The 21,520-nt window shown below is 42.1% G+C and overlaps 1 protein-coding gene across 1 annotated transcript in view; it reads right to left on the reverse strand.

Moving 5' to 3' along the window:
- Nucleotides 1-349: 349 nt before the first annotated feature.
- The window catches only part of cpz (carboxypeptidase Z), a 59,862-nt gene continuing 38,691 nt past the window's right edge, over nt 350-21,520 (reverse strand). The window contains exons 6-11 of the mRNA XM_078213458.1: nt 17,295-17,456; nt 10,036-10,194; nt 9,813-9,948; nt 8,651-8,790; nt 1,727-1,826; nt 350-1,559 (exon numbers count right to left, since the gene is read on the reverse strand). Of these exons, the coding sequence (XP_078069584.1) occupies nt 1,213-1,559; nt 1,727-1,826; nt 8,651-8,790; nt 9,813-9,948; nt 10,036-10,194; nt 17,295-17,456 (1,044 nt within the window). The 3' untranslated portion in view covers nt 350-1,212. The remainder of the gene's footprint in view (nt 1,560-1,726; nt 1,827-8,650; nt 8,791-9,812; nt 9,949-10,035; nt 10,195-17,294; nt 17,457-21,520) is intronic.

Consider the following 21,520-nt stretch of genomic DNA (forward strand, 5'->3'; position numbering starts at 1 on the left):
TGCCTTGGGTCACTGTCTGTGCAGAGTCTGCACATTCTCCCTGTGTTGTGTGGGTTTCCTCCGGGTGCTCTGGCTTCCTCCCACAGTCCAAAAGACATGTTGGTTAGGTACATTGGTCATGCTAAATTCTCCCTCAGTGTACCCAAACAGGCACCAGCGTGTGACGACTAGGGGATTCTCACAGTAACTTAATTGCAGTGTGAATATAAGCCTACTTGTCACACTAATAAATAAACTTAAAACATTAATGCATGCCACAATCACGTGCTTTTGGATATGCTTTCATGTCACTTTTGATCACTCAAATAACACAGTTGATAAAAGATTACACAGAAATAGCTCCATTGTTCATGTGTATTAAATATTCAATTTTAATAAAAGTTTGGTAAATGAGCATCAGTAGCAATCGAGTTGTGACTAAACCTTTTTGGATAAAGAGAGAGGACCTTATGTAGAGTATTGCCAAGCACAAAGTAACTCTCATTTCTAGCATTACTCTGTCATTACTAGTCATACAGCCAGCTTGAGTCACTCAATGCACTAACATGTTACATAAATGTTTACTTAGTATTTAAAAAAAAACACTTGGAAATAAAAGAAATATTGCGTATATTTAGCTGTGAAGAGATTTATCTGCAGACAGTAAACTAAATTTTCTACCCATTGTAATTTGTTGGTTTGGAATCTGTATTTATTCTTGGTAAAGGTTGAAAAGACTCCACTGATGTAGCAATCGCCTATAACAAGAACAAAGTGACCAAAATGATTACAAAATTATAGATTTATCCCATCCAGATCATTTGTTAGAGTAACAACCCGGTTCAAGCAAGTCAAATAGTTAGACAGAAAATGTGTCTTTTAATTGAAAAAAGAAGATATAGAATTATGTCTTCCAAATCCTTCTCATCAGAAAAGGTCATCTGTGCCATAAAACGCAGGCACACATTGGTTCACAAAGTAATGCACGTGGTTTAATGTTCACTTTATAATACTGTGAGGCCCTCTTGTGTTGAGGGCCTGGAATTATACTTGGCTCCTTCAGGGCTAAAAGAGAAACAAAAACATGTTTTCAAAATATATTGTTCCCCCCTATCATAAGATGATATGGTTATGGTTACTGTAATTAACTAAAGTAAGAATCACAGAGAGTACAATGCATCAATGCCAACTCGCTGGTGTATCCTCCATTTAGTATAATAGCTACAATGGCAATTAATCGTCCCTTAGAAGCCAGTCTGGTGAATTTGTCCCCAAAGTGGTAAAGAAGGGCCACCACCAAGGCTTTTCTTGACGTGAAGATGAATACTCATCATCTTCATCTTCATGTCCCTGTTCAGTCCTCTCCAGATGTTCCATCAGATCCAATTCATCCATTCCATCTTCAAACATTTCAAAATCAACGTCAGGTTCCAGGCGACGCAGAACAAAGTCCACACGACCAGCTCCCTCCATTTTTGCTGGAAGATATATTCTCTTCAGAACACGAGTGTGACCTCGAGCATAGGCACTTACGAAATGTGTACCTGGAGGCAGGAGTCTCCAATACTCTCCATTAGTAACTACAGACAAAGGGAAAACAATGTTATATTAATAAAGCAGAAAGCACAAACATGTTCGAAGAGTATCATATTTTTGTGGCAGAAATAACAAACATTTACAACGTCACTACATATGAAAACCAAAGGGACTATTATCCTTGCAATGTGTTCCAATTTGTCACTTTTACCTGAATGGATATTATGTCGGACCCCTCTAACTTTGATCTGTGCCCCTTTAATTCCTCTTCCTCTGTCATCCTTTACAATTCCTTTTATTCCTCGATGCACCTACAAGACCAAGACAACATTGTGAGTTAGTTCCATTTCTGGCTGAGTAACAGTGTCCCCATAGCAATGGAGATTCATGGGGGAGAATTTCAATGGGTACCCACCCACTTCTATCCAGAGGGTAGTGAATGTGTGGAATTTACTACCACAGAAAGTAATTGAGGCCAAAATGTTGTCTGATTTCAAGAAGAAATTAGATGCAGCTCTTGGGGCTAAAGGGATCAAGGGACTTGGGGAGGGAGGGGAGATCTGGATTTTGAATTTGATGATTAGCCATGATCATAATGAATGGTGGAGCACGCTTTAAGGGCCGAATGGTCTACTCCTGTTTCTAGATTCTTTGTTTCACTTTACCTTAAGAAAACGAGTTAAAGACCCTGGGAACCTAATCTGCTTATTTTCACACAAGGATGTACCGGATGCCATTTTAGGTTCTCTTCCTCCCACCGAGATTAGCTAGCCTGGGATTGGTGAACAATGATTTAATCCATACATATAAAGCTCCTGCACTTGTGTAAGAAGCTCAATGCCATTTCAACAGCTCCAGCTCCTACTTAAAGGGGTGCTGTCAGGTAAATCATCTGCTTGTTCACTTTGATTGATATTGTGCAGCTTTTCTCTTCATTCAGTTGACTGCTGCAGTTGACATTAAACTTCCCAAAGGTTTATCTGCTGAGTCTTGACTAGAATTTTAACTTGGAGTTTTTGGAAAACTTTGCATTCTGAGTTTGATGACTGGCACAACATTGATTGGAAGAAGAGGAGGAGGCAACAGTTTGGAGACCAGCAACTTCAGAAAGACAAGGCAAGAAGGACAATGCTTGCAGAAGGTCATATGCTGCACAAGGGTACAGGGCAGGAACTTCATTATGCAGTTCAGCAAGGAGCAGCTTTGACATGGAGTTTGCTATGGGGGCACAGCTATGTCACACAGCTATGTCACTTGCCGTGATATCAAGTGCAGACCTGCACCAAGCCTTGTTTATCCTTGTCGTATCTCTGAAAGTCATCGTGGGTCATTTCAGGTCCTGAAATGGTGACATGAGCAGCATTAGTCAATTATTAGTGCAAGCCTGTATCAAACAGGTGGTCGGTGCAGACCTGAAAGGCAATTGTGCATCTGTGTTTGCCGCGAGCTTAAATGATAACGCGGGTGCAAAATCACACAGGAATGTGGAAATTAGATTCTCGCCAGTGAGATCTTGTTTCCCAATTTTCCCTGCCTCTCGCCGGTGACGTAAAGGGTGGGAACCTCATTGAAATTAATTTTAATACATTTTAATATTATTAACGGGCCTTCCCACCATGTGATCCTTCCTCACTAAATATCCAAACCTTGCTGATGTGATGTCATGTCGTTGTGGTTTACAACAGCTTTATAAGAATAGATTCATGCCCTGGCACCGACCTATACCCCATAGACAGGTTGGCAGTGCCAACCTGGCAGTGCCAATCTGTGGCGGTGGCAGTGCCAGAACAGGCCCTCCAGGGAGCACCCTTGGGCGGGGGCTCTCATTATATGTGGTGGGGGGCTGGGGGTTGCGAGTGAAGGGGAAAGTGTCCACAACACTGTCACGTTAGTGGGTGGGTGGAGGGGGTGGGGGTAGAGAGCTCTCGATAACTGTGGTGGTGGGATCATCGCCCTAATCCTTGTGGGGGTGGGCCTCCATGTCTATGGGGGTGGGGGGAGTTCAGTGCTGATTGGGGCACCCTGATCTATCAGGCTCTGCGCCACCAGACTGACAGTGTAAGCCATGCCTTCTGCCTCCCCTCCCCTCCCCCCCCCTCCCCGGATATTTATGTCTGAGGGGGCGGCACGGTAGCACAGTGGTTAGCACTGCTGCTTCACAGCTCCAGGGACCTGGGTTCGATTCCCGGCTTGGGTCACTGTCTGTGTGGAGTTTGCATATTCTTCTCGTGTCTGCGTGGGTTTCCTCCGGGTGCTCCAGTTTCCTCCCACAGTCCAAAGATGTGCGGGTTAGGTTGATTGGCCATGCTAAAAAATTGCCCCTTAGTGTCCTGAGATGCGTAGGTTAGAGGGATTAGTGGGTAAAATATGTAGGGATATGGGGGTAGGGCCTGGGTGGGATTGTGGTCGGTGCAGACTCGATGGGCCAAATGGCCTCTTTCTGTACTGTAGGGTTTTCTATGATTTCTAAGAGTGGCTGGAGATCTGGTCCGACAACTTGAGTGTGCATCGAGAGAGATATGTGCCAGTTTTCAGTCTGACACAAGTTATGGGAAAATTCCACGCTTTGTCGTAACCAACAATTTCACCTCCTTCCCTATTGTAATGACTTCAATCAGGCCATTGAGGTTGGCCTATTGGAGTATGAACTCCCTGATTAAGGATCCAATTGATGGGCCAATCAGGAAGTCTTTGCCTTGTATTAAACTGGGAGTGTCAGTTCCTCTGACATTCCCAGAGGTCGACTGTTGACTGATAGCACTCTGTGTACTGCTGTTAGAGTTGTAAATAAAGAGATTTTGGTGAAGGGACTTCGGTCTCCGCAGACTTATTACGCCTACGGTGGCCATAAAGCAGTAAAGCCTGACTCTGGGATTTGCAAAAGTTGGTAAGGAGTCTAACAACACCAGGTTAAAGTCCAACAGGTTTATTTGGTAGCAAGCGCCACTAGCTTTCGGAGTGCTGCTCCTTCGTCAGGTGAGTGGGAGATCCACATCATTTGCAAAAGTTGCCAAGGTGCATCATCAACTGTGTGCACATGTCCAGCGTGCTCCAGCATGGCACACTGGAGTGTGTATCAACAGAAATGTTTCCCACTCACTGAATAGCCAACTATTCTGCAACTAGTTGATGGTGGCTGAATATGGAATGGAATTACATGAAGAATGGAATTACACGAAAATCCTGGATTTTCATCTCTGTTTGTGAATCACATTGTAGGATCCAGAGAAATTCTTCACAAAAACCGAAGTGTAAAAGCCTTGTCTGCGATGTGAAATAAAAAAGCTGAGAGCACATGGGATACGCACTTGTAATTTAAACAGCAAATGTATCCAAAATATACATCACTTATATTGCAGGGGACAACTAAAATGTATTTGTTGCACTGGTGGATCTAGAAATTTTCTGAAGGATGACTTGAGTCCTAAAAGCATGAGAGGATCTAGGGCAAGTCCCCAAGAAATGTAGATTTCTTAATGCTTTTTGGGACGGCATGGTGGCACAGTGGTTAGCACTGCTGCCTCACAGCGCCAGGGACCCAGGTTCGATTCCGGCCTTGGGTCACTGTGTGTGGAGTCTGTGTGTTCTTACCGCGTATGCATATGGGTTTCCTCCGGGTGCTCCGGCTTCCTCCCACAAGTCCAAACGACGTGCTGGTTAGGCGGATTGGGTATGCTAATTTGCCTCTTAGTGTCCCAGGATGTATAGGTTAGACGGAGTAGCCATGGGAAGTGTGCGGGGTTACAAGGGTAGGGCATGGGAAAAGGCATAGGTAAGTTACTTTGTCAGAAAGTCAGTGCAGACTCGATGGACAGAATGGCCTCTTCTGCACTAGTCATTCTATGTTACTGATTCCATGTTATCACGAGAAGAGTTTGGAACACAATAGCTCGTATTTTGCTGTAATGATAACAATGAAGCTATAAGTGTTTTGCCATTGTTACACAGTAAATCTGACCAAATTCAACAGCTGGCACTTGGGCATGGGCACTTCAACATGGAAATCCAGAAATATCTGTCAGACATCCCCCTCATGTGGCTCTCACTGATAGACTTGGCACTCAATAATTGCAAGGGTATGAACTTGGGATAATCACTTTTCAGTTCTGCACTAAAAACCACTGAGGAAGTTTGAGTTGGTACATTTAGGTGTCGGTGAGTGTCTTTAATGGTGGAACCACTGTTTATTGGTGCTAAAAAAACCTCTTAAGTACTGAAAAACTAACTTACAAATTATGAAGTTTCATTGCTTCTGAAGAAATTAATGCTGGAGATTTTTTTTAAATAATTAAACAAATGAATCTTTTTAAAGTCTGCCTATTGTATTTATCTCTCTTCATTGCATCTGTATCTCAATCTTTATTTTTATTCCTCTAGATGATTTCAATGCAATTTATATTTCCTGTTTTTACTTCCTGGTTTGATTTAGTGAGGATTCTTCAATTTGAGTTGTTTAAAACTGGGCAGAATTCTCCCATCTGGGACTAAGTTCTGTGGCGGGGGCAGGGATGGTGATGGGGAGTGTTTTGCACTGCGGAGGGCGACGAGAAATCTCACCATATCATTAATTATGTATTGGGGTTTTGGCACTTTATTCTGTGGCGAGGCAACTTGATCCCATGTGTCCCGCCATCATATCTGGGTGCCACATTGAAAAGGCACCCAAGATCATGACCAAAATTGAAAAAAAGATTTGGACTTCCTGAAGAAAGAAGATGGATCTCCAAGAACACCCTGAGGCGGGAAGGTGAATTGCCTCCATTACACTAAAGCTGGAAGATCTATTTGTAGACACTCTCCCCAGCCAGGGCCCAGAATTGCTGAAATTCTGATAGAATTGCTTCTATCCCAAACTCTGCAGGCAGTCCCAGGAAAGTTCCAACTTCTGCACCTCACATTTTTACAGATGTGTTTTGGACCAGCATGCTTTCCTGCTGCTATCACAGAGACTCAGGGAGGGGATAAAGATTCCAGTCAGGCCTTCATCTGCACCCCATTAACGGATGCAAATCAGTATCACGCCAGCAACCGGTGGGTTCTCCAATCTGACCAACTGAAGATCCCGTGGGAAATTCATGCTGACATTAAACCAACTCTTCGGTCAAACTCTGCACCCACCTCCCATTCCCCCACCCCCACCCCACCCCGCTGTTGAATTTGCTGTTCGGAGTTTTCTGACATTTCTCATGTTCACATATTCCACAGATCCCCTGTGGAGGGCGCCACACTGAAAAACATGGCCAATAACTGAAAGTCTTTGCTGACAAGCCCTTGAAAGATTTGTGGGCAACTGTGCACAAGGTGAATGGCAAAATCTTCGCTGAGAGGAATATCTGGCCAATAATATTTAACCTATGAAACCAAAACAGAATTATTCTGGAATATTATGTTTTCTGCACACAATTTAAAATATCTTAAGCTTCTCATCAAATTTTACTCACTTTTTTGCTGTTTGTAGGATGTTATTGGGTGTCAAGAGATCTTGAGCTGGTCCTGTTGACATGAGTTTGCTTACGACTACAACCTCCATGCATGTATTTATTGTGACTGCTTCTGGGTTATAATTTTATTTTATGACTGTGGGCCACTCCTAATTGCCCTTAAGTGTACACAACAGTGTTCCAGTTCTAGGAATACACACAAGTGCTTCAAACCATTACTCTAAACTCTGCATATATTATACATATTTCAGGAAGGTTTGGAGAGGAACTTTGGGAAAATGCCCCAAGACTGGAAAAAGTGCTGATTTTGATCAGACAATGTAGAGATCGATAAAGGATTCAAAAATGAGTCTCCAAATAATGATTGAGGTCCTATGATATCATTGAATCACAACTTGTATGTTAAAAGTTTTACAGTCTAAATTGGGTGAATGCTCCACCAGTTCAATGGTTGTCCCATGTGAAGGTAGCACCAGGCAGGAATGAGGCAGGGGGAATACTGTCATCTTAGAGGCACTGTGGAAGTTAAAATGCTCAGATTAAAACATCATGTCTTCCCTGTAATAACTCTGTAATAGCTTCTGGGAATGTTATCTGTTGCAGACCTTCAAGGGAGTCTGTCTGCTTTCAGGATAATCTTCATTTGCATAGGCCTCATAACATTCTGCTTTTTGACCTTCACTGGAGGGTGAGCAAGACCGGATTTTTCCACAATAAATACCAAAGGTGAGATATGGTGATATGCTATGCAAATGAAGGATTAGCAGAAATCAATTTTTCATCAAATGAGTAAGGGCGAAAAGCCTCATATATTTCTTTCCCCATTTCGTTAGAATTTTTAGGTCTACCTGTAAGGCCCTGGCAAATAGTCCTCCATTCGCTTAACTACCTTCTCTAAAATTTTCCTTTTAGTTATTATACTGCAAACCATTTTAAGCTGAACCCCGCTATGACAGATGGTGGAATTTGAATTCAATAAAAAGTATCTGGGATTAAGAATCTATTGATGACCATAAAACCATTGTCGGAAAAACCCATCTCGTTCACTAATGCCCTTTAGGGAAGGAAATCTGCTGTCCTTACCTGACCTGGCCTACATGTGAGTCCAGAGCTACAGCAAAGTGGCTGACTCTCAACTGCCCCCTGAACAAGGGCAGCTAGGAATGGGCAATAAATGCTGGCCAGCCAGCGATGCCCATGTCCGATTTCTCCTCTTTTATAAATGCAAAACCATCTTGAGATTTCCAGGTTAACGTAGTGAGTGTAATTATTTTAGTTTAAAATTAAAATGTGGAGCATCTTTCTTGCTATGCTGTCAGGTCAGCCACTTTAAATAACATGTCGGCTCAGGGAACTGTTTTCCAGAAACCAGAAACTTGTTCTCGGTTTCCCAGCAGACACTTGGCAAAAAGACAAGGTTTCCTCATCATGACTGCCACTTCACCAAAACTAGAGGCAAAGTGAAGCAAAGGCAAAGTAATCAGTTTTAAAGGAAAATTTTTGGCCTAGCTAAAAGTGATAAAATAGTTAAGAACTGGCACACGCATGAGATTTGAGCTATTGAATTTTCAGGTAAGAAAACAAAGCAAATTAAAAAGAAATTTAGCTAGTTATGATGCTGAATTTTTAAATGTGATTTTATTCAGCATTCCTAATCGATACTTGATTCAGTGATCAAATTCTAAAAAACGTACCATTTCAATGTATGTCAAAAGGGCTTCCTTATTTTCTTGCCAGTCTCTGTAGAGTTCATCTTCAGGAGGAAATTTCTCACACCCAAGTTCCAATGTTGTCTCAAAACAGTTTGTGTGCAGATAATTAAAATCTTGCATCCCTGGAATTATAAAATATACAGTACTTTAAATATACACTGACGTATGCAAAAGCTGAATTGTTTCATGAGACTCTTTATGACATTTGCACAGTAATCCAGCACAAAAGATTAGGAGGAGCAATGGAACGTGTTTCTGTTGAGATCTAACTGAACAATATGATGAGAAGGAGAGCGGGTGGGGCATCAGCAGGTGGGAAGTGCGTTTGGGGCAGCTTTCCTACCCTTCCCATCCCAGATCAGCTCAAAACATTGAGGAAATCCCGTCCAGGTCCATCAATGCACTGAAGATGCAGGGAGGAAGAATAGTGTGTATATGCAGCTTGTCGAGAATAGGAAAGTTCAGTTGAATGTTCATCTAGTAATACCAATAAAATAGAATGAGAAAGAGAACAAGATTGTTATGGAAATGCTGGGTGGGGATCATGTTTTAATTGAGAAGTAGTTGTGCATTCTGTAGAGGAATACGAGAGCTATTTGAAGAGATTCTCAAGAAATGAGAAACGTATTCAAGTCTTGGTTGGATTTTCTGATTGTGCCCATTTTGGGTCAATGGACCTTTAAATGGTTCATCAAATATTGTGTCCCTCTTGTGACAATTCCTGCGGCAGAGGGACCGGAAGTTTTACCCCCATGGGTCTTAAAGAAATATTTGGCTTGAAAGAGGAAACCAAGCTTTTTGGAGACAGTTTTAGCACTGAAATAAACAGGAGAGTATGTTTGACACAACCTCATGATGGGATACCTCATGCCAAGCATGGTTTAGGTTGCTTTACCCAAAATTAAAGAATGCAGGTAAGGATTTCTTTCAGAAAGGGATGGGCTGCTCAAATTGAAGCCAATAGAATTGAGAAAGCTTGTTGTAAGTATGGCAAGTCAAATTGGAATCACAGCAAAGTTTTAATCCAAAGACTATAGCAGTAATCGGGTGTCCACATTGGTTGCTGCACAACTGTAATAATTCATATGCAAATGCATTTAAATACGTCATCCAAATCTTACATAAGCTTATGGAACTGAGCTACCTCCAGCAAAACTGTACCACTGTGCTCCATTTATAATGCCTTCTTTATTAGCAAAGTTCCCTCCACATCTTTCATCTGTTGTGTCTGACATAACAGGATGCGCATCAGCGTAGGTCTTAGCCAACATCTTGAACATCTGGAATCATAAATGCAACAATGAATCTGTTTCAGAATTAATTTACTTTTTGATAAGGAACATTTTGAATGTCATTCATACATATACCTGATCATCCGGAGTGGGCGAATAAAACTTGTCTTCTTCTGGAAGTCTCGATAAGTCAAAAGGATAACTCGCTACTAAATCTCCACCGTGCAAACTTGCAGAAAGAACAAAAGGTATTTTTTTCATCCACTTTATCACTCCCCTTGTCTCAGGTGCTACCTAAAGGTATTAGAAAGGAAGTAGTACATGTTGAAACATAACAGTTAATCCAGTGTGGAATTCATTAACGTTTCATTTGACTTTATTTATTGTAAATTGTGTTGCATAAGTTATATTTTGCCAGAAGTCAAAAATATTAAATATTATCATAGATTCATGGACTACTTCAGTATAGAAGAGGTCAATCAACCCATCAAATCTATAGCAGCTCTTTCATAAACCTTTCTATCTTGTCTCACGCTCCTGCTCTTTCCCCATATCACTACTATTTTCTTTACCCTCCAAGTATCCAATTCCCTCTTAAAGGTTACTATTGAACTTACAACCACCAACTTATCAGGTAGTGCATTCCAAATCCTAACCCCTCATTGCAAATCCTAACCCCTCATTTTTCTTATGATGCCAATTACCTTATGTCTATGATCTTCACTTATCGACTCTTCAGTTATTGGGAATAATTTCTTATTAGCTAGGAAATAATTGGCAAGGGCCTGGATTTTGCATAGCTAATAACAATGAGGCTATCAGTGCTCATTGTAATGGAGTAAATCAGACATTAACTCAAGCATCAGATCAAGCCCAAGATCACGTGCAATGCCTTACCTTGTCAGCTTGGATCTTATATGTCACTCTTGTGGAGAACTTGAATTGGATTCAATTGGAATTTGAATTTGGTTTTTGGAGCAAGCAGGGAATGCATTTGGGTCCGCCCAGTCTATTCTGAGTATTGGCTTTGTAACTTTAAAAATGGAGTAAAAATTAAAAAGCTGCCAGCATTTGTACGTGGATAATTGTATACAGAAATGTGGAAATCTCTGCAATTTGCTGATACCATTGCATTAATTCAATGTAATGTTCTGAAGTTGGAGTGCTTCCCTATTTGGTCTCCAGTAAAAAGGTCAACAAATTAGACATATTCAAAAGAATGTGAATTTCTAACCTCACTGGCCATAAAAAAAATAATTTTGCCAATGTGGAGTTTTATTCCTTCAGAAGTTAATTGGTGTTGGAGATTTAATTGCCTGGCTCCATCATCTCTTCCTTTCTTAATCCTATCTATCTTTCCTCAAACTTTATTTAACTTCTTGTACAGGAGATTCAGCTTCACAATACATGGGTTTTCAATGCTTCAGGTGCTATTTGTGCACCTTTTGGTGCAAACTATGCCAGAGTTGAGGTTGATAGCAAATGCACAGGGAACATTCAACAGAACTAAGGCAGGCAGATTGTGATTCCAATCAATATGTAATAATTATTTGATGAGTGTTTCCAATTTGGACCTCAGCTTTCCAGCTAGTGTCCCCTCTTAAAATTACATTGCTGAGTATTTTAAAAAAAAATTTAAAAAAAATACTTTTCCAATTCAATCAAATCAAATCAAATCCAATTCAGAGTCTCAACAAGTTGAGACATTTCAGATCCAGGCGACCAAACCACCCTGTCCTGGGCCTGATCTACATGAGCCAAGCTGATTGGAGAAGGGGGAGGTTCCTCCTCCAAGACTTGAGCTCATTTGCATCTTAGCCAAAAGGCCGAGATGCCGCTTTTAAAAATTGCTTCATATGAAACATATGAAGCTTCAATTTGTTTAGCAGCAGGGAGGCCTCCCACCCAGCTACACACTACCCCCAATGACTTATGTTACTTAAAGGGATCATGAGCAACTTTCAGATGCACCTCACCGAGATTGCAGATTTCCACAAGGAGCTACTTACTGTATGTGCATCACTTTTGGGCAGCGCATGTTAACTTCGAAATGCACCACAACTAAAAGGGATACCACTTTCTCAATGTCTAGCTGGTGTCTGATCGTAAGCACTGTATATATTATGCAGATCAATGCCTAGTATCCTGGCAATACCTTCACTCTGTGGCAAATGCTGCATTTCAATCATCACAAGAAACCAAATGGTTGACCATCGGGCTCATCATTCCGGTGTGCAGCCGATGCTGTCTCACCAATTGTGATGGAGCAAACCATTGCGGTACTTATACAACACTTCCATTACCTGGACCAGTGTGGGGGAGCCCTACACTACTTGGCAGAGTGTGTGCCAAGCTTCACGTTTGTCGAAAGCATGCTGCACAACTTTGTCATTACGTAGATGCTAACCTTGCCATCAGCTATACAGCAACTAGCTAAGGAGGAGAAGGTAGAGGAAGGGAGGAGACAACCAACCCCTATCCCTTTCTGGCTTAACTGTCCATGATGAACTCATCAGACTGCAGCACCAAAGAACGCCAGCCTACTTCTCCACCAATAGTTCCATAGCTTCACTCTGTTATTGGCCATTACAGCTTCCATTTGGTCAAAATGCTGCAATGAAAGCCACCACAGATCAAAATTCCACACAAAGAACTAAATCAAACCACCCATTGTTCAATAAAAAATAAAGTGAAATTAAATCATCTCATATTCTCTTCAAATGCCAACTAATCACTTTGTGCATCCCCTTAGTGCTTACCTTCAGTGCCTCTATGTGTGTTAGGGTTCGACTGTACCAAAGCATTGTATATGAACTCTGAATTTGTCCTTAAGTTTGCCTTTGCTGATTTGATTTGTCCGAGTAAAATGAAGATTAAAATTGCCATGATTATGACAATATCTTTCTTACAAGTCCCCATCAGTTCTTGATTTATATTCTGTCCAACAGCATAGCTACTATTAAGGGGGCTTTCCACTCTCAGTTCCGATTTTAGCCAGTGTGTTTAGCAGAGTGAAATCTTCAGTGAAGTCATTCCCTGCTAATCTCTGTCATTTAGGATTAAGGGCACCCAGATGAGGCTTCACTCTACTGAGATCAGATTAGGATTTGGCACTCACCTCATTTCACCTCATCTGTACTGCTGCCCAAGTCAAAATTGGCATTTAAATTGGGCCAAATTCAAAGCAGCCTTATACTCTGGAGTCATGTTCACTAGGAATTAGATCAAAACTATACACATTAATCTGACGCAAGAATCACTCTTCAAGGAGAGCACATTCCATCTAAATGAGATATGCTAAAGCTCACTGTAAGTATATTACAGAACTCCATTCTCTTTCTTTCATTTGTTCTTAATGATTAATAATACAGCTGAAAAAGAGACATGCCATTGAAACTTTTCATCTTGCATTCATCAGGCCAGCAAGATAAACCAACAATAAAAGGCACAAAATCCATACTGCATGAAAAGAGAATGTCAATTTGTTGACAAGTCCTGATGAATGTGAGATGAAAGGTTTTGATAGTACGTCTCTTTTTTCAGCAATACTCAGGTTTTGTATTACCAAATGACAACTTCTAATACACTCATTATAGAGGACCTGAGAAAGAAAATTATAATTTTACATTTGCTGCTGATGTGCAAAGCTTCCCCACCAGAAATGCCAAGTCAGTAAAGATCTCCGAATTCTCTACAAGCAACTTAACTGTGACTCATAGAGTCATTGAGTCATACAGCATGGAAACAGGCCCTTCAGCCCAACTTCTCCATGCTGCCCTTTTTTTTAAAACCCCTAAGCTAGTCCCAATTGCTCGCATTTGGCCCATTTCCCTCTATATCCCTCTTACCCATGTAACTGTCTAAACGCTTTTAAAAAAACAAAATTGTACCCGTCTCTACTATTACCTCTGGCAGCTTGTCCCAGACACTCACTAGCCTTTGTGTGAAAATATTGCCCCTCTGAACAATTTTGTATCTCTTCCCCCTCACCTTAAACCTATGCCCTTTAGTTTTAGACTCCCTTACCTTTGGGAAAAGATATTGACTTTCTAGCTGATCGATGTCCCTCATTATTTTATAGACCTCTATAAGATCACCTCTCAGCCTTCTACGCGCCAGAGAAAAAAGCCCCAGTCCATCAAGCCTCTCCTTATAACTCAAACCATCAAGTCCCAGTAGCATCCTAGTAAATCTCTTCTGCACTCTTTCTGGTTTAATAATATCCTTTCTATAATAGGGTGACCAGAACTGTACACAGTATTCCAAGTGTGGCCTTACCAATTTCTTGTACAACTTCAACAAGACGTCCCAACTCCTGTATTCAACGTTCTGACCAATGAAAGCAAGCATGCTGAATGCCTTTTTCACCACTCTGTCCACCTGTGACTCCACTTTCAAGGAGCTATGAACATGTACCCCTAGATCTCTTTGTTCTGTAACTCTCCCCAATGCACTACCATTAACTGAGTAAGTCTGGCCCTGGTTCAATCTACAAAAGTGCATCACCTCACATTTATCTAAATTAAACTCCATCTGCCATTCGTCAGCCCACTGGCCCAATTGATCAAGATCCCATTGCAAACGGAGATAACCTTCTTCACTGTCCACTATGCCACCAATCTTGGTGTCACCTGCAAATTTACTAACGATGCCTCCTATATTCTCATCCAAATCATGAATATAAATGACAAATAACAGTGGACCCAACACTGGGGCACACCACTGGTCACAGGTCTCCAGTTTGAAAAACAACCCTCTGACTTCTGTCATCAAGTCAGTTTTGTATCCATTTAGCTGTATGTAAAAGAAATGAAAGTAACCCACAATCAGTGGAATAAGAGGTGAAACTCAACAACTGTATGTTATCTATTGTTGTATTATCTGTAAATATCTGTAAAGCTAAGAACAGAGAACAGAGAACAGTACAGCACAGAACAGGCCCTTCGGCCCACGATGTTGTGCCGAGCTTTATCTGAAACCAAGATCAAGCTATCCCACTCCCTATCATCCTGGTGTGCTCCATGTGCCTATCCAATAACCGCTTAAATGTTCCTAAAGTGTCTGACTCCACTATCACTGCAGGCAGTCCATTCCACACCCCAACCACTCTCTGCGTAAAGAACCTACCTCTGATATCCTTCCTATATCTCCCACCACGAACCCTATAGTTATGCCCCCTTGTAATAGCTCCATCCACCCGAGGAAATAGTCTTTGAACATTCACTCTATCTATCCCCTTCATCATTTTATAAACCTCTATTAAGTCTCCCCTCAGCCTCCTCCGCTCCAGAGAGAACAGCCCCAGCTTCCTCAACCTTTCCTCATAAGACCTACCCTCCAAACCAGGCAGCATCCTGGTAAATCTCCTCTGCACTCTTTCCAGCGCTTCCACATCCTTCTTATAGTGAGGTGACCAGAACTGCACACAATATTCCAAATGTGGTCTCACCAAGGTCCTGTACAGTTGCAGCATAACCCCATGGCTCTTAAACTCCAACCCCCTGTTAATAAAAGCTAACACACTATAGGCCTTCTTCACAGCTCTATCCACTTGAGTGGCAACCTTTAGAGATCTGTGGATATGGACCCCAAGATCTCTCTGTTCCTCCACAGTCTTCAGAACCCTACCTTTGACCCTGTAATCCACATTTAAATTAGTCCTACCAAAATGAATCACCTCACATTTATCAGGGTTAAACTCCATTTGCCATTTTTCAGCCCAGCTTTGCATCCTATCTATGTCTCTTTGCAGCCTACAACAGCCCTCCACCTCATCCACTATTCCACCAATCTTGGTGTCATCAGCAAATTTACTGATCCACCCTTCAGTCCCCTCCTCTAAGTCATTAATAAAAATCACAAAGAGCAGAGGACCAAGCACTGATCCCTGTGGCACTCCGCTAGCAACCTGCCTCCAATCCGAAAATTTTCCATCGACCACCACCCTCTGTCTTCGATCAGACAGCCAGTTACCTATCCAATCGGCCAACTTTCCCTCTATCCCACACCTCCTCACTTTCATCATAAGCCGACCATGGGGGACCTTATCAAACGCCTTACTAAAATCCATGTATATGACATCAACTGCCCTACCTTCATCAACACACTTAGTTACCTCCTCAAAAAATTCTATCAAATTTGTGAGGCACGACTTGCCCTTCACGAATCCGTGCTGACTATCCCGGATTAATCCGCATCTTTCTAAATGGTCGTAAATCCCATCCCTAAGGACCATTTCCATCTATTTACCAACAACCGAAGTAAGACTAACCGGTCTATAATTACCAGAGTCATTTCTATTCCCTTTCTTAAACAGAGGAACAACATTCGCCATTCTCCAGTCCTCTGGCACTATTCCCGTGGACAGCGAGGACCCAAAGACCAAAGCCAAAGGCTCTGCAATCTCATCCCTTGCCTCCCAAAGAATCCTAGGATACATTTCATCAGGCCCAGGGGACTTATCGACCTTCAGTTTATTCAAAACTGTCAGGACATCCTCCCTCCGAACATCTATTTCCTCCAACCTATTAGCCTGTAACACCTTCTCTTCCTCAAAAACATGGCCCCTCTCCTTGGTGAACACTGAAGAAAAGTATTCATTCATCACCTCGCCTATCTCTACTGACTCCATACACAAGTTCCCACTACTGTCCTTGACCAGCCCTAACCTCACCCTGGTCATTCTTTTATTCCTCACATAAGAGTAAAAAGCCTTGGGGGTTTTCCTTGATCCGACCCGCCAAGGACTTCTCATGTCCCCTCCTAGCTCTCCTAAGCCCCTTTTTCAGCTCATTCCTTGCTAACTTGCAACCCTCAATCGAGCCATCTGAACCTGGTTTCCTCATCCCTACATAAGCTTCCCTCTTCCTTTTCACAAGACATTCCACCTCTTTTGTGAAGCATGGTTCCCTCACTCGACCATTTCCTCCCTGCCTGACAGGGACATACCTATCAAGGACACCCAGTATTTGTTCCTTGAAAAAGTTCCACTTTTCATTAGTTCCTTTCCCTGACAGTTTCTGTTCCCAACTTATGCCCCCTAATTCTTGCCTAATCGCATCATAATTACCTCTCCCCCAATTGTAAACCTTTAGATAGGAGCTAATTGTTAAGTGTAAGTGTTCCAGGGGCCACATTTCACAGCCGGACTTGAGACTGACGTGAAGTGGAACAGAACTCGTTCAAAACAGTACAATGCAGTGGGAGTAATTAAAGGTAAAGAGATCTCATCTTTCCAAACTTAAAGTGTGGGTATTACCAACATTTGGGAACCAAAAGACAACAAGAACACATAGCAGTAACCTTTGAACGTAAAACAATATTCAACATTGTTATCAACAGAAAGGGATTTTGAAAAATAGTCAAATACAAGGCAATATGTTAACAGTTCATACCTTACCATTCCAGTATGATCTTGGGATTGGGATGTGATCAATTTGGCCTCCTCTTTTTCTTCTTTCTTGATAAAATACTGTTGTTAGGTCCGGAAAATTCCTGTTCAAATCAATACTTTGACTATTTGACCGTCCGCTGGCCCATCCATTGTACCCAGGACCCTGCATTGTTCAGAACATGAATTTTATTAGACATTATTACAATGACATGTATAGTTCCTCAGGACAGTGGCAATTGAGTTTAAACTGATTCTGTCATTCATTGATCTGTGTTAGTGCCACTGAGTCTTCTGAGTGGCCTTCTACCCTTCTACCCCTTCCACCCACTCACCTCCCGCCACTTGCCCAAAAAGCCCAAGTCAGCCAAAATGACACTACTTGTACCTCATCCTAAACCAAGACCCATTCACCCATCACCTAGACGGTCTGACCTACTTTTGCTCCAGCACCCTAAATATTTCAGATTTGACATTTTTACTATTGTCTCCATATCCTCCATGGCATAGCCGCTCCCTATTGGTGGAACTTTGAACTTTGTTGGGTATAAATCCAACCATTTATTGGCTAGCAGAAGTCATGGTCACAGCTCATTTTTCTTCTATAAAGTTAAGGGTGGAATTCTCTAGCCCTTCCCACTGGCAGGATCCTCTGGTCCAGCTGAAATCAACCCCCGCTGGCAGGGCAAGAATGTAAATCATCATCGATTTTGGAGGGACCGGAAGATCCCACCAGCAATTGATGTCATGCTGCCTCAACTGTAGAAAAAACTCACTGCAGAGGGCGAGCAGAATCCTAACAGTGGATGCCAATTATCTTTGCCACTGGAAATAAAATCAGGCAAGGTATAAAATTGGGAACAGATCTGCTGCCACCAGTTTTACATCCCCAGTGAATCTGGGTGTTGCACCCATCATTACATTCTCTTTTAGTTGTTCTGTCTGTTGTTCCCTTATGCCCACAACTGGTTGCTGTGCTTTCAGACAGCTGGGACTCACACACTGGAATTCCCCTAAACCCTTTCACCTCTCCCTCTTTTCCTTCAAGATCCCTATAAAAGCCCACCCTCTTGGACCAAACTATTAACCACTCTTCGTAACATCTATTTGGATATGCGCTCATTTTCTCCTCTTTCCTCTGTAAAGCAGCTTGGATATATTTTTGTTTCAATGTGACAGATGCTAGATAAATATGGGCTGTTGTTATTCTACATGTAGCCTATTGCAACTCCAAAATGTTGTTTATAATGTGGCTGTCAGTATAAAAACAATGGTGGCATTGATGTACTGAGTGAGAAAATACCTTGTAAATCTATTATTGTCCACCCACCAAAATTTCTTTATATACCTCCATTTGTTCAAAATGGATGTTCAAGTATCTATGATAGTGTCAACTAAAGACATAACATGGGGTGGCATTTTCCAGCCTCCATGTGGCAAGTTTTCCTGTTGCAGATGCGACTTGCCATTGGCCAAGGTAGGGATCTTCTGGTCCCACTGTTGGCATTTTGGCATTTTGGGTGGCTCACCCGCTCCGCTGCCAGGAACCCAACCATAGGTGGGGAAGGGGGAGAGAGGGGGCTCGCCATCAGCTGGACCAGAAGATCCCACCTACAGGAAGGGCCAGAAAATCTTGCCCAAAACTTTTAATTCCATTGGCACAATGTTTCAGATGTTCAGAATGCCATTTTCCTTATGAAGCATTTCAGAGCTGCTACTTGTGAACAAACCTGTTTCCCTGTAAACCATGATTATATCATTTAGTATCCTGCTCTTGCATGATTAGCAATTATCTTTGCTGGAGTAATTTGCAGACTGGAATATGCATCACTGTCCTCTGCATAGGTAGAGTATTTAGCATAAGATCAAAACTGTTCGTGGCTAAAATAGGTATTGTATTTATGTAGAAGAAAATGAAGCATAAACAAATTCAGTAATCACAAAGGATACAAAACACAAAAATACAATGATCAGGAGAATGCCTTTTTGAAGTCCAATATTTTGACATCAAATAAAAATTTAGCAATTCTAACTGGGATTTTCATTTAGTCACAAGTTCAAAGAAAATGCTTCCTTGTTTTGCAGCCAGCCTAATGTCAACATATTATGTTAGATTTAAAGATATTTGACAAGCCATATTTACTGCATTTTTCACAACTATTATTATGACATTGTTGTTCTTGATGTGGTAGTTGCAAAGATATACTGCCTTGATTTTTGTATACATTTTGGAAGCATGTGACTAATAGTATCTGTGCTGGAGTTTCAACTATACATTATATTTATTAATCATTTAGATTACAGGATGGAGAGCCATATATCCAAGTTTGCCAATGTGTAGTAAATACAATAATTGATGACTACTAGTCAGCTAATAAACAACAATGGGTTTATTACTATTTGCAATTATGTATGGGGTGTTACAATTGATGTGTTCATTCTCAGCTCTAGGTCAATGTGGCTGCAAAACCCCACGCTTTGCCCGAGATCCCCACGCTCATTCCCCATCGGGGTCACATGACTCTTCCGATGCACACCTCTTAAAGGGGCCAACTACTACGCAGTTGGCACAAAGATTAGTGGCATAGTAAGTAGTGTAGACTACAAAGTCCTAGTTTATCCATTCTTTGCTTGTCTACAAATAGACATTGATTGATTAAGTGAGTGGGAAAAACTTCAGCAGATGGATCTCAATGTCTGGAAGTGTTATCAGTTATATAATGGGGCGAACGTTTTGTTACATTCACCAGAACTCCGAGGATAAAATTGCATAATTTAAGCTTTCAGTCCCATGATATCAAAGGCTAAAGGGCAATTTGATTTGAGAGCTTTAGGATCTTAAAAGAATGTGACAGAATTGATAGAGAGAACGTTTTTCTGCTGGAGGGATGTCCAGAGCAAGGGGCCATTACCTTAAAATCAGGGCACACCCATTTAGGAGAGCAGGTAGCACATACTTCTTCACACAAAGGGTGGTAGCAATGTGGAACTCTTTCACACAAACAGAGTGATGCGCGATTGATTCACACGGGAGGCTCGGACGTACCCGGGAATAAAGGCTTTTATTCACAACAAGATTGGAGCACACTACTTATCAATACTATCCCAGACTAAGGGCTACTAGGAAGTAGCAGTGACCTTTATACTCCTGTAAGAAGGCGGAGCCGAACGGAGTGTACCACATAAACAATGATAACAGGTGGAACACCCAAACCCTAACCCCAACAGTAACAAGAGTAACATATGTACAAGTACCCATAGTGGTAACCATCTCTGGTTCACCACACAGAGGTAGATGCTAGCTCTAGTCATTCTAATTCTGAGGTTCTATAGATTTTTGCAAGGCAAAGGTATTATAGGATATGGAGCCAAGGCCAGGTTTGTGCCCTCAATAAGTCTCACGTTAACGACAATAGAGTGTAGCAGGAAAGCTGTGGCCATGATGCAGAGCCTCCCTGTTTGACCAGGAAATTCTTTTATAACTCGCATGCACCTGCAGCATTGTCACTAATAAAATGCTTCCCCCGCCACATGATTACTCATGTCTCCTGTGTCCGCTGTTGGCACTGAAAATTTGAACTGTAATCATATGGGAAGCGGCAAAGAGCAAGTGAGCAGGAGTGACATTCAAGTTCCGCTGTGGGGAACAGTGTGCCATGGTTCAAATTCTGTCCCTGAAATAATGGGCTGAATTTACCTGACCCCATGGAGATGGAATTGGAGATGGGGGAAGTGAGGGTGGGAAAATAGGGGGGAACTCTCCCTGGGACATTCACAGGGGTGGGATTGGAAGTGCGGTCAGCAACCAATTATTGCAATTAAGACCCGATTCAGAGGCCATTTTTCACAGGCACTGGTATTTTCCCATGTCAGTGCCACTCACACACATACTCTCACACACCTGACTCAATCAAGCAGGCCACAGAGAGTGACAGGGTCACGGGGATGAAAGGCTGCAACCCCATCGATGAATAGTCCAGCCAAAGAGTTTCCTCAGCTTGATGACTGTACCAGCCTCAGGCCTTTTAATTTATAAATTCAATGCAGATAGTTGAAGCTGCCTCCATGTTGAGACACCCATATGCTCACCTGCCTGCCTTGGCACTGTCTGCCTCTCTCGACAGGGCTGTCGACCCGCCATCGCTGGGGTCCTTCTGATTGGGCCTGCAGCACCTGAACCCTCTCTGCCCATTGACCTTAATAGGACAGGCTGCCCACCTCCCGAACTGG

Source organism: Mustelus asterias, chromosome 1 (assembly GCF_964213995.1).
Source record: "Mustelus asterias chromosome 1, sMusAst1.hap1.1, whole genome shotgun sequence".
Taxonomy (NCBI): Eukaryota; Metazoa; Chordata; class Chondrichthyes; order Carcharhiniformes; family Triakidae; genus Mustelus; species Mustelus asterias.